We start from the raw sequence: 17,726 nt of genomic DNA, 5'->3' as shown, positions 1-17,726 counted from the left end.
CGTGTCTGCATTTGTGTGTGTGTGGGCGAGTACGTGTATGTCCGGGGGGGGGAAGTTATATAATATACAGTAAGTAAACTGATTTATCAAAAATAAGAATGGACGTTCCTACATTAATATAAGATTTTATTAGTTATTGAAAGTGAAGCTTTGAGAAATGTTCTCAGGCTCTGCCAGTAAACATCCTTATGGACTTGTCTGTGGAAATGAAATTAATATGGGATGACTGTCTGAATACCTTAGAGACCCGTGTTTTCCAGAAAGTGTGCAAGTCAGTGCCAAGATGCAGTCCGCTTTCCAAACGGATTTTTCTCTTGTTCATTCTTCGTTTACTTTAGTTACTCCTGTGCATTAACATTTAAGAGACTCTTGCATTTTAATGGTCACTTTCGCGTCTGTATGCTGGTCTTGATGGATTTTCTCAAAGTCCATGTGCAAGTTGAGGAAGTATGAATGAAGAAAACGCAGGTATATTGCGATACTTAATATACGGTTTGAGGTTCAACAATCCAGGCTAATTATGAATAACTCATAACTCAATGACTTCACCTGACATGTCAGCTGATAACCTCTGTTCTGCTGTGGGCTCAGGGTCTCATTATCGTCATCAAATTGCTCTTTAATCGATGACTTGCATGCAGCACTGTGAGTTTCACAGAAAAAACTGAAAACAGCCGTGCTGGGGAATAGCAGCTATACACGCACGTACACACGCTCTCACACACACACCCACACACACAAACACACGTACAGACACGTGCACACACACCCACTCACACAAACACATGTACAGACGCGTGCACACACACCCACACACACACACATGTACAGACGCGCACGCACACACACAAACACACACGTACTCATGCACACACAAACACTCGTACACATGGACACATACAAACACACACACACACACACACACAAACACACAAACACACGTACAGACACACACACACACACACACACACCCACACACACAAACACACGTACAGACACACACACACACACACACATACTCATGCACACACAAACACATCCGTACACACACACATACAAACACACACACACACACACACAAACACATGTACAGACACACACACACACACACACACATACTCATGCACACACAAACACATGCGTACACACACACATACAAACACACACACACACACACACAAACACACGTACAGACACATGCACACACACACATACTCATGCACACACAAACACATCCGTACACACGCACACACACACACACACACTCACACACACACACACACTCACACACACACTCACGCGCACACACACACACACACACACACACACGCACACACTCGCATACAAGCACACATACACACGCACATGCTCACACACGCATAGTTGCATTGGAAAAAAGATCAACGGATAAAGATATTTTATGATTACCTGTCAACCTGTCAGAAATACAACCACCGTCTTTTCACTGCTCTTCAGAAACTTCCCGCTTCAGGTTTTGAAGCTGTCAATGTCACGAGGGGCTGCCTGTAGTCTATCAATCGAACGTTGCACTGAAGGGTTGCACAGCACAGAAAGAATGGAAAATAACTGCTTTGGGGGCCCCCAGGAAAAGGAGAAGGTGTTTGATAATGAAGAACGAGGGTGAGGAAGAGGAGGAAGAGGAGCGTGAGGCAGGGTGCAGGAGCAGGGCCGGACGGATTGAGCAGTTCTGCCCAGGGAGGGGCCGGACTGAGCAGCTGCATGCTGGGATGGGAGGGGGAGAGGGAGAAGGGGAGGAGGAGGGAGAAAAGGATCAATACAGGCTGAAAGAAAGAAAGAAAGAAAGAATAAAATAATAGAGGCAGGCTGAGATGTTCCAAAAATACAAAATAGACCAGAACAAATGAATTCCAAAAATGTTGCCAAACAGAAAAGTAGTTTCAGGTACAATAGGTGAGATTTGTGTCAAAAAACATTGTTACAAGACCATTGTATATCCCTTCCTATCATTGAAAAGGGCTCGTTGACATGTTGACTCACCCTCTGCCTGTGTTTATGGTCCTTAAATGTGCAGTTGACGGGCCGGCACTCTAAAACATCACATAGCTGTACAATAATTCAAGCGCGTTGGTTGAAAATTGCTTTGAATTGCCACAGCCAATGACGTTTCAACGTCAGCGTGTTCACAGAGAAGGGGGAGGGATAAACAGTGCTGTGGTTTGAAGGTGTTTGTCGCTGTAATTCCTCTCTTGGCCGTGATAAGTCTGAAATTACCTATTGTACCTTTAAAAAAAGAAGGTGGCTATCGTTAATACAGAGCTGAAAGAGAGGTAAAATGTTTGGGACCCTGTCTGCATTACAGTGTTATAAAAAGTTGCCTCTGAAAGTGCTTGCGGTCATTAAACAGGATCGGGAGTCGTATTTGGGTCAGTCCATCCATCCTGGACACAGTGGTGTCCCCCAGTTACAGGGGGGAAAAAAAAGAATTGGGCAGAAATTAAGTGATGGAGAGATACCGGGAGACTTCAGCCTATGTTCAGCCAACATTTGTCCTGTACTTTGGCCTGTGTTCAAGCGGCATTTGTCATTAACTTGGACTTTGACAAATACACACAAGTGTTACAGTTCGGTGAATTAGTTTCAGTGATGCCTGAGCCTGCCAAACACGTTTTTGTGGAAATTTGTTTTGCCTTTTAACTGTGAAATCAAAGTTTGTAAGGTTCTGTCTGTGTTCTGGGTAGTTTTGAGATATTGGTACGTTCTAATACCAAAGTGAAAGGGCTCTTAGCAGATACAACCTTTTACAATTCAATGTTTTCATACTTTTAAACAGTTTTTTTGTGTAAAGCTTCACACACTGAACACTTTATTGGGTATTTATTATACTTATTTTTTAGACTTATTGGTTTTCTGCTGCTGTAGCCTATCCACTTAGTGGTTTGACGCATTCTGTGTTCAGAGATGCTCTTCTGCATACCACTGTTGTAATGTGTGGTTATTTGCATGACTGTCACCTTCCTGTCAGCTTCGACCAGTCTCACCCTTCTCCTCTGACGTCTCTCATTAACAAGGCATTTCTGTCTGCAGAACTGCTGCTCACTGGATGTTTTAGTTTTCGCACCATTCTCTGCAAACTCCAGAGACTGTTGTGTGTGGGCCGGGCACTGGGTTTGGGATGAGTGTTGCATTATTGGATCTCGGACCGTAGCCATGTAGGTCTTATTCATACCCTTGAAGCTCTGCCTACCCCAGGTCTGTGTGCCGCTGCCTGCAGCTGCCTCCACAGCTGGAGGGGGGCGGTGGGGTGTGTGTGTGTGTGTGTGTGTGTGTGTGTGTGTGTGTGGGTCCAGATGTGGAGCCCTGAGTCCTCCTGAGTCCTCCTGAGTGATGCTGCACTCAGCTCTTCTCTCAAACCCACCGGGGGGGTCAGAGGATTAATATCCCAACCACACCTGTCCTCCTGTCCTGTCTATCTTTCTTTCATGCTTCTTCTAGAACAATAGATAGAGTAAATAGATAGAGAGATGGATAGAGAAGATGGATGGATGGATAGATAGATATTTTTTTCTATTTATTTTCTCTATAGTGATGATGGGGGAGCTCGCCTGAACCACCACCAATGCTACAGAAACTCAGATCCAAACCTTTTTTATGATATCTCTGATACAGTGGATAAACCAAACATAAACTTAACAGTTTGCTTTTGCTTAGTTAGGAGTGGCGTATTGCGAGATAGCTTTATCACCTGGCCTCCCTGCAACCACAGCAGCCCCTGACGGCGGTGACGTGCGTGTCGTTTCCTGTTTTCCAGCAAAACGACGGGCAGTTCACGGTCATCCAGCTGGTGGGGATGCTGCGGGGCATCGCGGCGGGGATGAAGTACCTCTCCGACATGAACTACGTCCACCGGGACCTGGCCGCCCGCAACATCCTGGTCAACAGCAACCTGGTCTGCAAGGTGTCCGACTTCGGCCTGTCCCGCTTCCTGGAGGACGACACCTCGGACCCCACCTACACCAGCGCCCTGGTGAGTGCCTCCACCACCCCCAGATCTGGACCCCGAAAAAACATTTAAACATTCTGAGCTCTGATACAACCAAGGAAGGCTGAGTCTTAGTGAACGGAAGAGTCTCGCCAGTAGGGTGATCAGTCAGTATAACATTGCTCTAAGGCCTAAATCAAATCAACATTAGTACTTAAACAACTCTAAGCATGTTTATTCTACTCTATCGCAGTTTTGGGAGTTCAGCAATTGCCAAAATTAACATGTAATGTATCAAAGTTCATGTCAAATTTTGTCTGAATGAAGTCAAGTATTAAGAGTCAGTGTTGATTGAATGATTGAAGGTTATGTTAAGGACAGACGTTGATTGAATGCAGGTCTAAGATAAGGACAGATGGTGATTGAATGCAGGTCATGATAAAGACAGATGTTGACTGAATGCAGGTTATGTTAAGGACAGATGTTGATTGAATGCAGGTCTAAGATAAGGACAGATGTTGATTGAATGTAGCTCATGATAAAGACAGATGTTGATTGAATGCAGGTCATGATAAAGACAGATGTTGACTGAATGCAGGTCATGATGAAGACAGATGTTGGTTGAACGGTGTGGGCCTTGTCTTTTCAGGGAGGGAAGATCCCCATTCGGTGGACCGCCCCGGAAGCGATCCAGTACAGGAAGTTCACGTCGGCCAGTGACGTGTGGAGCTATGGCATCGTCATGTGGGAGGTGATGTCCTATGGGGAGAGGCCGTACTGGGACATGACCAATCAGGATGTGAGTATCTTTCAACAATGTCTCCTTCGTGTGAAGCTGGTGATCGGCACGGTGGCGCGGTGGGTAGCACTGTTGCCTCACAGCAACAAGGTCCTGGGTTTGAGCCCCGTCCGGGCCTCTCTGTGTGGAGTGTGCATGTTCTCCCCGTGTCTGTGTGGGCTTCCTCCCACAGTCCAAAGACACGCAGGTTAGGGACTACAGATGAAAATGAGTTCATTAGCTAACTCTGGCACATTTTCATTGATGTGGAAACTGAAAATGTTGATTAATGTTCACTGTCCCTTATAAATAAATAAAATAAACTAACAAGTAGTGAAAGTATGGCAACTGCCTATTTATAACACAAATGTCAAGATGCTCAATCTTTCTCTTACTTTTACTCTTAGTCTTTTACTTTATCGGACACTGAATATTTAGGATCATTTTGAATGATCCAATTGTTCATTTAACCTGCTGGATTGGTACACCACCTGATGGCAAATGTGTCCTTGGATTTTAAATTAAATGAATGAGCTACCTCTGAAGAACAGCTATCAGGATGTTGTCTAAAGTGAAAATTTGCACTTATAATGACTGTATGTTTAGAACAGCACTTCATGTGTAGTTTACTAGTTAAGGATGTGATGCTTTAACTTGTGGAAGAACCTATGCACTTGTGAGTCACTTTGGATTAAAAGTGTCTGCCATATGACTAAAATGTAAATGCAAAATGAGGTAAAGGCATCACTGGAAATCACTGGACAATGGCCCAAACCACTGTAGACTAAATTTCTTTGCTGCAATGATTTTAAAATGGAAGTTTATGTGAATTTATATGGAAGTTTCTGTGCTTTTAATCCAAAGACCATAAACTATGAAAAAAAATATTTTATTATCACTGAAACATGACATTAAACTTGTCATAAACTACCAATCCCACCAAGTAATAACTTTAATTTATAAATGCAAAACAGCACACTGTGGAATATTGCTCAGTATCTCAGAATTAATTAGCCTTGTGGATCGTATAAACAAGCTGAGCAGACAGGGAGTGGCGGTGAAATCTAAATATTTGAGGTTGAAGACCGTGAAACTGATGCTCTTTGAGAAAGAGAGAATCTCCTGGTCTCTGATATCTTATGGTTCTGATATCTCTCCTCCCAGAAGGTCCCTCGTTAAGCATCTATGAGTGAGTTTCTAGCGGGTTTCTTCAGTGATAACGCGTAATCAACACGCTAATGAGCACAAGGACTGAGGTTTGGTGTCTCCACCTGTCAGGTTTATCACCGGTAACCATGCGTTATGCTTAACGACCTCAACCTCTCTTGCTGCGTGTTTCATTATATCCCTTTTAAACATATGCATTTAAGGACACTTCTTTTCTTCCCCGTATTGATTTGACATGGTTCATGGTCCCTGCATTTAAAAAAAATGTATTTCTGTGGGCCACACATGCTACAGAAAATGTCTGCATTGGGTGGAGTGTACTTAAATATAATTTAGAAATGGTGCAAAATCATAAATATATCAAAAGTCCTACATATTACTACTTATTGACTATGGCTCCAGGAGTTCAGACAACAGGCTCTGTAATTACTGTGATACCATCCTCAGAAGATACACATATCCATATCTAATATGGTATTGATAATGTTCACAGTACGAAAAGAAAACCATCGCCGTACAAGAAAACATGCGCCTCATTGTTTTCCCTTATGTCTAAAATGTATAATTTGCATCATTTCTCAATTCATCAGCAATCTCCACGGTGAATAAACCACATTGAGCATACTCTTCTATTTCTGCCATCATAATTATATCGGTAGCATAGAGGATGTACGCAAGGTTAGGTCTCCAGCTCTCCCACTCCAGTGGATTTTGTTTTTCTTGCAAGTCATGACCTTAAAAGGTGAGCATCGCCCTGTATTACAGCGGAACAATGTGTGCCTGGCTGGCTGTTGTTTGTATGACCTTGCTCTACGCTGTTTTGTCAAAATGTAATGTGAAGTAAAAAAAGGAAAACCAGTGCTGAATCTCCACCCCCCCCCCCCCAAAAAAAAAAATGAGCTTGCACTTGACATGAACTTTTCTTCTGAATTGCATAAGCCTCCTCTTCTAAACTGTCAGATTTTTGCACCTGCAGGCTTACGGTAGAAGACATTTCTGTGAACAACAGGAGTTGTCGCACTAGCTGCTGCACATTGGCAGATAGTGTGCGAGGTTTATTCCTGTGTGGACGGGATTTCTCATCAGTATTCTGCTCAGGGCCGAAGCTGCAGGTTTTCAGCAGCTGTGGAAATCGTGGAGCCGCCAGTTTGCAAAATCGACATATTTTCATTTTCAAGGCCGAAATTGAAATCGATTCAGAAACGCTGTTTTTTTTTTTCCCCCAAAAGAGCAAATTCATGCTTCTGTCTGTGTCTGTAAGAGCAGTCAAGTTTTAAGTGTCATTTATAGTGTTCCAAGTCACTGACCAATGTACGGAGTGAAGATATGTCTGCTCCTATCTCATACAAAGAAAAGGGTTTTGTCTCAGACAGCATTCAAGGATCATATCATCTCCCAAATCGGCAGAAATGTATCCACGTGCCAGTTTTTTTTTTTTGTTTTTTTTTTCTGCAGCTGCTTTTGACATTTATTTGACAAAGCTGGTTAGCAGATTTTAATATTAAGGTCACCACATCTTTATTTATGCGATTTAATATCTGTGAATGAAATATGAACAGTGGATGAAAAATGCTTCTGATGACAGGCTGATCTCACCCATTCACTGCTCAAGCTTTCTCCCCCCATCTCGTCACTGTGGGGACTGCTGCATTTCTGCAGCCAGGATCACTCATCTGCAGCCGTTGTGACTTAATACCGTTATCTGAGTCTCCAGCCAGCCGCAGGGCTCAATAACACCCCGCCGACACAGTGCAAGCTGTGCGTTTGTATGCGCTTACGACTGCTTTCAGATCGGGCAAAGGGAAGGGTTTTCTATCTTTGTATCGGTGTGTATCCTTGTTGTTTGTACACGTGTAAGACAAAAATGTTTTCCCCGCTCAATACACGCTCAGTGAATCATCTGTATTGATTAGGTTTCTCTGGTTTCACCAGTGCGTCGATGTGATTATCATTGTCAGTCGGTTGACATGTGACATTCGACAGGCCCAGGGCAGGGGCTGCCGGTTTGATCCCCCGTCCCGGGTGTGTCGAGGTGTCCCTGAGCAAGACACCTCACCCCCCCAACAGCCCCCGACGAACTGATTTATGTCTTGCATGGCAGTCAATCGCCACTGCTGGCATTCACTGTAAAACACTTTGGATAAAAGCGTTGTATAAATGCAGTCCATTTACCACTTAACATGTTTTCGGATCAGGCAAAAGGAAAAGTTTTTCCATTTTTCTATCTGTATTCTTTGTAGACATGTAAAACAAACGTGTTTTTCCCTCACAATACACTCACAATACTCACAGTGGATTGTTTCTTTCGGTCCAACAATGCATGGGTGTGATTAATATGTAGTCGTATCTATTCTCATGCTATTCTCGGTTTTTACTGTATTTTGCCTCCTGTCATTTCACTGAATGTCTTTCTTCAGCACTATACGGGTGCTCTGTAGATGAACGTGTTATGAATTGTCTGTCGACGCGGACGTTCCCAGCGAGCTCTCTGTCTCCCCCTGCAGGTGATAAACGCGATTGAGCAGGACTACCGGTTACCACCGCCCATGGACTGTCCCAGCGCCCTGCACCAGCTGATGCTGGACTGCTGGCAGAAGGACCGCAACAACAGGCCCAAGTTCAGCCAGATCGTCAACAACCTGGACAAGATGATCCGCAACCCCAACAGCCTGAAGACCACCACCCCGCTGTCGTCAGGGTAAGGCCGGGGGCCCGGGGGGCAGACGGAGGGGCAGACGGAGGGGCACCCGCGTTTTCGCCCGGGGCGACGGATTTCAGTGCGGACTGCGGCTCCTTCCTTTACTGCTGCGTGCTGCACTGAGATTGGCAGCCGCTTAAATCAGTCGCGCTTATTTGCTTTTCTATCTGGCAAAGTGGTTAGATTAAATACCGCCCCCCCCCCATCCTGTTTCAGGAAGTAGTAAATATGTGGAACTGTGTGTGTGTGTGTGTGTGTGTGCTGGCACTTGTGCTTGTGTGTGTGCATGTGTGTGTGTGCTGGCACTGTGTGTGTGTGAGTGTGAGTGTGAGTGTGTGTGTGTGAGTGTGTGTGAGTGTGTGTGTGTGTGTCTGCGCGTTTGTGTGAGTGTGAGTGAGTGTGAGTGTGTCGGGTTTTACACTGCGCCAGTCTGCCCTGGAGGACGGAGGCGCTCAGGCCTTGTGTGCCCTGGCTGCTGTTGATAGTAATAAAATAAAAGCCCTGCTCATACAGAAAAGATGATTCCATTACAAAGAGCACGCTTCAGCAGCCCTATAAAAACATAACTCTGCTTACAGTATCAGGTCAAATGCCTTGCTTTCTCCATCTCATCGTATTTGTAGTGCCACACATCAGGAATGTGAATGTAATTTATTTTGGCACAGGGCAGGTATGTAAATGAGGCACTTTGGTCTGCTGGATCACTAATTTTGGTGAAAGCTTGAGGCAGAGCGTGATTAAAAACAGCCTCTGCATTTCAAAAAAAAAAAAAAAAAAGCAAAAAAAGTTTTGTAATATTTCTTCAGAATGTGTTTGATGGAATGGGATTTGTAGCGGTACTCTCTGTGCTGCAGAGAGCACTTCATCGTGCATACATAATTTCCGCCATCTTTGTGTGGTTCCCTGCTTGTTTTCTTTAATTTACCGACGCACCCAAGCGGTTCCGCGCAGACGTGAACCTCTCTCGGAGACTCTGAAATGGAGGGCATTGCGGCTTTTTCCTGGAAGGCCGGGACTGCCATGTTGTCCCCAGCGTATTTATAGTTCCTTCTCATGTTGTTTCTGGTGTGTCTCAACGGGGATTTTCTCATGAAAAAAATAAGGGAAACCACATGAGTGATTTTATGTGAAATTAACTAGATTTAACAAGGCAAAAGATACCATGAAGAGCTTTCTCAGAGGATGGGCATCGGGCAGCCTGTAGCCTAGTGGCGAACCTAGTGCACTGGCACCCGGAAGGTTGTTGGTTCAGGCCCCCGGTGTAGACCTGTTGGGCCCTTGACCCTGTATTGCTTCAGGGGAGGATTGTCCCCTGCTTAGTCTAATCAACTGTAAGTCTCTTTGGATGAAAAGTGTCAGCTGAATAACTGAATGATTCTTATTAGGAACAGTTGTAGCGGCCTGTAGCGTAGTGGTTAAGGTACATGACTGGAACCCGCAAGGTCGGTGGTTCGATCCCCGGTGTAGCCACAATAAGATCCCCACAGCCGTTGGGCCCTTGAGCAAGGTCCTTAACCCTGCATCGCTCCAGGGGAGGATTGTTTCCTGCTTAGTCTAATCAACTGTATGTCGCTCTGGATAAGAGCGTCTGCCAAATGCCTTTAATGTAATGTAATGGTTGTGCAGCACATGTTCTGCGTGCTGTTTTAGAATGCCCTCGCCCCTCCCGGTCAGAAGGGGGCGCTGCGCTCTCTGCGGTCTCACCCTGCCCTCCGTCCCGTCCGCAGTATCCACCTGCCTCTGCTGGACCGCAGCGTGCCGGACTTCTCCAGCTTCAGCTCGGTGGACGAGTGGCTGGATGCCATCAAGATGGGCCAGTACAAGGAGAGCTTCGCCTGTGGGGACCTCAGCAGCTTCGACGCCGTCTCCGAGATGACCATGGAGTACGTTTAAGCAGCAGGGCTCGCCTCGTGGATGCGCACAGGGCTCTTTTCCTCCATGTGCAAGAAGAAAGTGTTAAAAATGTCTTAATTAAGTGTGGTAATTACTTGTAGCAGTAATGTAGCTTGAGTTTTTTAAATGACTGTTTAAAAATATTATACGTATTTGGACACTGACTATTTGGGCATTGACTCTGTTTGGCTTTTGTTAAAAGTCTCTGACATTTTGATGAGTAAATATTGCTTCAAGGGATAGCTCATAATAGCTCCGCCCACTTTCAGATCTGGCTCTTCATTGGTTAACACCACTGTGCTCTCTCTCTCTCTCTCTCTCTCTCTCTCTCTCTCTCTCTCTTCCCGCAGTGACATCCTCAGAATCGGCGTTACGTTAGCAGGACACCAGAAGAAGATTCTCAACAGCGTGCAGATGATGAGGGCCCAAAGGAACCAGATCCAGTCTGTGGAGGTTTGACCCACCCCTGGGGGGGGGGGGGACGTGGCGGGGCGGGGGGCGCAGGGGTGGGGGGCACAGCCTCACACCCTCAGCCTGGTCTTCCTGCTGCACTCACAGAAATAAAGTGACACTGGAGGATCACATTTCCCAAATGTGCAGTACCCTGAAAGTACAGTAATGTTCTCTTTAGGTCCAAATAAGTTTGTTCTCCAAGCCAATAAAGGTACAAATTAATCATATATTACTGGCTAGGGGTACAATTTTACGTACCTATTGGGTACCACCCCAGCGACGGGCATTTGTACCTTTTCAGGCCCTTTTTGTACCTTTATTTCTGAGAGTGCAGACTGTCTGTCGCTCCAAAGGTCCTACCCCCAGCCACGCCCCCTGACCCTGCCGCCCCCCCACTCTGGGGTCTCGCTGAAGGGTCTCTGCAGATCTCTGCGCCCTCCGTCCATCGGCCAATCCCCGCAGGACAGGAGGAGGAGGACGATCGTGGACGACCAGCACAGTGCCACCCGATTCCTCCTTCTTTTTTTGGGTTTTTTTTTTTCTTTTTTTTCTTTTTTTCAACAAAATTCTTCCACAGAACGAGTTCGCCATCTAAATTTTTTTTGTTTAACGTTTTTTTTTTCTTGTTCGAATCGTTTAAAGAACATTTGTAAAAAGACGTTTGATGAAACAGGCTAGGACGGTAAAAGCGAATCCGCTATATACGCTGATATACGGAGGATGTCGTGTAGGCGAGGAGAGCGGTCGAAGATGAGTACCCTTCAGAGGGGTAGCGGAACTAACCACGAGCCGGACGGGGAGGGGTCGGACTGGCCCCCGTCCCGCCAACGCACGCCGTATGCGCCGGAGAATTGTGTTTCATTCCCGGAGAAGATTTGAGGAAATGCACACGGTCCACAGCGCAACGTCGTCTGTGACAGAGGAATTTCCGGAGATATTTTTGGGCCTTGATTTGCGCTCCTGTTGTGACGGGAGGGGAAACGAAAGGCAGTTATTGACATTTGGAATTATCATCTTTCAGCAGCACTCGTCTCCGTGGACACTTTTAGAGACTTCAGCGTCATAAAATATTTAAAAACACAAAAAAGCGTAAAGACGGAAAGAAAAAAAAAAACCAACACAAACAAACAGAAACAAAACTTATTTTATTTTCTCGTAGTGAATCATCTTTGATGGTGTGGAAATCGTGATGGATATTTTTATTCTTTTTTTTCCTCCATTTTGGAATGCTTTACAGCCATCTTCCCCTTGTACCTCTGATGTCATCATTCTGTACATATCAGGTGCACTTGACATTGTGATGTCATCATGATGAGACAGCCTGCCAGAGTTCAAGATTTCATTCATCAACCCTCAAACCTTCTTTGGGGGGAGGTTAATTGTTATTATTTGTATTTTTTTTTAAATACAATGTTGTTCACATTGAGTAAAACACAGACATTCTTCCCATATGGATGTATTGTAGAGACACACAGGGGGTGTTTTTTCTTACAGTGTTTATATTTTTTTCCTTGGTTTTCACGTGAAAAGAGTTCCTTCCTTTTCCTATTTTCAGCGACCACGGTATCATGGGACTGAGAGCCTGTGGATATGCGATGTTGCAGGGAACCCAATGTTATGACACTTTACAGAGCACGATGGTGATGTGGTTGCAAATTCCTTTTGCACTTCTTTCTTTTTTTCCACACTTCATGATCATACTTTAAGATTTGTAACACAACATACATTAATGTAAATGCCGTTTTTGACTGGAATTGACAGAAGGACACTTTGTGCAGTTGGGCTGTGTGTGTGTGTGTGTGTGTGTGTGTGTGTGTGTGTGTGTGTGTGTGTGTGTGTGTGTGTGTGAGAGACAGAGATATCAGTAAGTTATTGTGAGCTTTGTTCGCACGGTCCGCACTAACTCTTAGCAAATACTGTGAGGCAGAATGTGCTCTCTATTTTTGGTTTTCTGAAATACTGGCAGAATACTCCCGAGGCCTCTGCACTCAGAGTCTTCACGGCAGAAGACTAGATGGACACTGTGTGTAGCTTTAAATCCGTCTAGGAGGTTGTTTTTCCTTTCATTATACTGTCGCTTTGGTGTCATTGTTTAGAGCCCAATAGCTTTAGCGCCTCTCTCCTTTTCCACGACATAGTGGTTTAAAAAGAGGATGAAGGTCACATCCAAGTCGAGCAGGGGTGTCTCCCCTTCGAACTCCCGTCTTGGAGTCTGGAGGCCTTCCTGGTTTCCTTTCAGCCAATTCACAGTAGGTTTTGGAAACGAGGTTTGTGGACTTTAGTCAGTCGGTGGCTGGAATGAATAACTTCACGAGCGGGATGCCAAAACATCGGCAGCCCTGCAGGACTGGAGTCTGATCCTCTGTCTCAGCGAAAGATTGTGTTCACAATGTTGAATGGAAGTGCCACCTGTCTGATTCAATTAGATTCAATTTCATTTGTATAGCGCTTTTTTTTACAGAAGACTGCAGAGTAACAGAAGGGCAATAAAAAACCAAACACCAGGATTGGAGTCAGAAATTAGAGAGAAAAAACCCTCAAACAGTGAAGAATCCACGATGGGGGGAACCAGGCCATAGAGGGGGAGCCCATCCTCTGTCCTCTAAACTAGCTGGAAAAGTGGGGGTGAAGAGCAGAGGGTATGGGGGTATGGGCGTATGGGGGCATGGGGAACTGTCAGCACCTACCCTATCTCAGCCCCCGTAGGACCCGAACGTGTGTCTGTGCTCTGCGTTAACTTTTCGGGTTCCACATCTGCCTCTTATTTCCCAGAGACCCGAGCGCTGCCCCGTGTTAAAACTGGAGGTGTCCTCAGCCAGTCAAAACACGTCACGACTGCAGCACTGCTCTGCCCTTATCTCCTGAGTCTGAGTCCTGGCCCTGCTGCTCTCAGCCGTAACATTAAACACTCCTCTTCAAAAGGAAATGCTTCCCGTATCAGAAAAACGATTCAGCATCTTCCCCTCGAACAACCTATCTCCCCTTCTCCTCGGAAGGGGAATTAGTGCAATAATGCAGAAGTACCCCCCCCCCCCCCAACACCCTCCTCTAAAACAAAACACCATCACCCCTCCACTAAAACAAAACACCATCACCCCTCCACTAAAACAAAACACCATCACCCCTCCACTAAAACAAAACGCCACCCCCTCCTCTAAAACAAAACACCACCCCTCCCTCTAAAACAAAACACCACCCCTCCCTCTAAAACAAAACACCACCCCCTCCTCTAAAACAAAACACCACCCCCTCCTCTGAAACAAAACAAATTTTGTACCCATAGTTTTGATAAAGTACAGTTCCCTGACTGAGGGAATCATGGGAATTAATCCATCAGACCGACAGACACTTTGGCTCCCAGGTTTTGTAGAAAGGGTGTCCGTTCCGAGTGAGACGATATTGGAGCATTTCACAGACCAAAAAAAAAAAGAAACTATTTCATTCCGTGAGCAATTTTATGAGCTTACGAGAGAAAGTCATCTGAGCTGCTGTCGTTTTCACTCCACTGTCTGTCTGTGTTTCTGTGCCCAGATGAACACTCAAAATCTCTTCAAACACTTCCCAGTTTGTACATTAACAGCCCAGCAATGCTCGCCTTTTCCTACCCCTACTGCTTAGTTTGCCTAAAAGCTAAATGGTATCTAACACCGTATCAAGCCTGGTCTTGAAAACCCCCAGTATTTCTGCCTCCACTACAAGCACTGGCAAGCTATTCCACACTAGATGTAGCCTACTGAATTCTGTAAACAAAGAAAATTAATGTTCAGTAACAATATTCCATATCCCCATATCAATAAAACAAAGGGATTGTTTTTGGTTTTGTTCTGTATATGGTTTAATGACTCTGAATTTTAAGTGGGCTATAATACCTTTTTATAACAGTATTGCAACAGTGGGTCAGGAAGGCAACCGATGGAAACGTGCTCAGTTAACAGACAGAATGTATTTAGATATGGGAGCTGTTGGACATGTCAGAGGAATAAAGGCATTGTGAAGAATTTATCATCTGAGAGTGAAAGCTGCCACGTCTCTTTGTCGAATATCGTCCCCTTCCTGCCAAAAAGAGTCCGCAACACCCTCCCAAACGGTCTGTGCTTACAGTATTTATTCTCATGTAGTTTCCCTTTAAAAGGCCTCCGTGAATGGCCTGTTCTTTCCGACATTTTGTCACAAGTAGAAGTGTCGGATTCTGAAATCCTCCGTGGGTTTTATTTATTTATAACAGTGGTGTTAAAAGCGATGGTGTCAGAGTCTGTCAGGAACACTTAGGTTCCCCCGGTGGTTATTCTGGCTATTTCTCTCGGCATTGAAAACGAGGATGAACAGTTCTTCCTCTCGTGTGATTGGAGGGCAACAGGGTCACATGACCAGGAGCAGTCTGTGTAGTTGCTGTACAGATTGAACAACTTTTTGCAAAGGCTACTGAACCTTCGTAAAGCTTTGGTTCAATATGTTCAAGAACAAGACTTGTAACCAACACAATTTCATGGAATGGATCATAAGACACCTCTTGCAGGAGCATTGTTTCGGAATATTTGAACTTTTATTCAGTGTTTTGTTTTCGCTCAAAGCTTACCCATTTCCACTGTCTTTATATAATTGTTGAAGTCTAGTGGCAGGTGTGTCAGTGTGGTGTTTTCCACAGAGAAGGTGCAGGTCTGAGCTGTTATGTGCAGGTTTTATTTTACCTGTCAGACACAGGGGGGGGGGGGGGGGTTAATGCTCTCCAAGGCATTCTGTTTTGTCTGGTTAAATTGATCCTATTTTTATTCCCAACGCATCCCTACCCAAACCTGAAAAATGAGAAGTGTGTGAATTCCGGGCCTGTCATTTCTCCCTTTTGCACTGACCCAGATTGTCTTTACAGCTGAAACTTGCTGTTTATTTGAAATTCCACTCCACTATTTCACCTTGTTTTCATTCTGACCCGGTGCCAATGTTACCCGAGAAATGCCTTTCGCTGTGTAAAATGACTTTATTAGAAGTTCTGTCAAACAGTGTTGTTTATTAAGAGGGAAAACACTCGGTACACAGAGCTCTCCACGGCCGCTGTAGAGATGTTTTGATTGATCTTCTTGGCTAGCCATGCAGGGTTTTGTTCCAGAATGACTCATGCCAAGACGTACAGCTATGATGTGTTTGGATCAGTATTTGGCCATAAACATCAATATCCCTCCCACGCCCATCAACTTGAATTTGCGTCTACCCTTGTAAATAAGGTGGATTTATTTCCCATTACGGTAAGGAATAAAGCAAGCAGTATCCATAAACAATATGTGTTTTGGACGCCGTGCTGACCGTTCATTTAGAAGATTGCTTCCCCTGTTTTTCTTTTTTTCCTTATTTTATTTCAGTGGGGTTAGTGGTTTTTGTTGTTTTTTTTGTTTGTTTTTTTTAAATCTCGACCAACTGTAGAATAAAAAAGGATTCCAAGAAGGAATAATATGAAGAAATGATCTGTTGGGACTAGATCTGAAAATGATTTAAGAATTGGAGTTCTGTCACTGGGCACTATTGCGGGTGAAAAAAACCTCTCCCAACTTCCTGTTGGCAGTTCAGCTACTATTCCACTTCCTGTTTTCAGGGGGCTGTGCGCGTGGTCCTTTGATTTGGAGCTGGCTGCGTGATGTTTTGCTGCAGTTGTGTTACAGTGGATGGAAAGTTGAAGGTATTGCTAAGAAAGTGGGCTTCCTGATAGTAGTGCACTCCAGACACCTTTAAAAAGGATGAAACATGAGCAGGGATGACCCAGATAACCACTGGGTTTATGGCCTAATGAACAGCATACCATAGTATATACTGTGTAAAAGATACAGAACTGAAAGATACACCACTTGCTTTTTCCTGAGTGACTGATGCATGTTTTGTGTGTGTGCGTGTGTGTGTGTGTGTGTGTAAGGTGTCTTCCTCTCTTGCCCGTGGCAGTGTGGATCTTATGGTGAACCTCATGGCGTGCCTGGTTCCAGAACCGCTGAGAATTTCAGGCAGGACAGCTTTAGTCTCATAACCCTGTCTGTGTGTTTGACTAGAAAACAGCTGTAGAAAAACTGGGCATCAAACCATTTCTGTCAATTTCTGTGTGCATGTTGTGTTTTTTTTTTAAACGGGGAGACTGAGAATTCTAGGTTATAATTCAGTGGTTTGGGAATTCTAGGTTATAATTCAGTGGTTTGGGAATTCTGGGTTATAATTCAGTGGTTTGGGAATTCTGGGTTATAATTCAGTGGTTTGGGAATTCTGGGTTATAATTCAGTAGTTTGGGAATTCTGGGTTATAATTCAGTGGTTTGGGAAGTCTGGGTTATAATTCAGTCGTTTGGAAATTCTAGGTTATAATTCAGTGGTTTGGGAATTCTGGGTTGTAATTCAGTGGTTTGGGAATTCTGGGTTATAATTCAGTGGTTTGGGAATTCTGGGTTATAATTCAATGGTTTGGGAATTCTGGGTTGTTCAGTGGTTCTTGCTCATTCCACCCAGGACACTGATCACAATCTGCAGTGCATTACCGGGAAAACTGCACAGCCACAGATGTGTTTAGATCAATATTCAAAATCCAAGATGCATACTAAGCGTGGGAGCTACACCTTTTTCTGCCGGGGATGATACATTTCCCATCCGGATACGGGCTTCTCCAGACTTCCCTGTCACACGCTCTTCCTTCTGGTCCAGTGACATCGGTCTGATTCACCGTGCCCTCTGACAAAATGGCGTCTATCCGTGCCACACAGGCACCGCTGTGGGATTCTGGGATGCGGGCGGATGCCTCCATGCCGTTTT

General features: G+C 44.8%; 1 protein-coding gene across 1 annotated transcript in view; it reads left to right on the top strand.

Moving 5' to 3' along the window:
* Positions 1-10,962, top strand: part of LOC133139309 (ephrin type-B receptor 2-like) — a 146,996-nt gene extending 136,034 nt beyond the window's left edge. The window contains exons 12-16 of the mRNA XM_061258758.1: positions 3,791-4,006; positions 4,611-4,760; positions 8,411-8,604; positions 10,332-10,487; positions 10,848-10,962. Coding sequence (XP_061114742.1) covers positions 3,791-4,006; positions 4,611-4,760; positions 8,411-8,604; positions 10,332-10,487; positions 10,848-10,956 — 825 coding nt within the window. The 3' untranslated portion in view covers positions 10,957-10,962. The remainder of the gene's footprint in view (positions 1-3,790; positions 4,007-4,610; positions 4,761-8,410; positions 8,605-10,331; positions 10,488-10,847) is intronic.
* Positions 10,963-17,726: the final 6,764 nt, after the last annotated feature.

The sequence above is a fragment of the Conger conger genome, chromosome 10 (assembly GCF_963514075.1).
Source record: "Conger conger chromosome 10, fConCon1.1, whole genome shotgun sequence".
Taxonomy (NCBI): Eukaryota; Metazoa; Chordata; class Actinopteri; order Anguilliformes; family Congridae; genus Conger; species Conger conger.
Note: the sequence above shows the minus strand (reverse complement) of the source record. Positions and strands in the feature narration are given on the sequence as shown.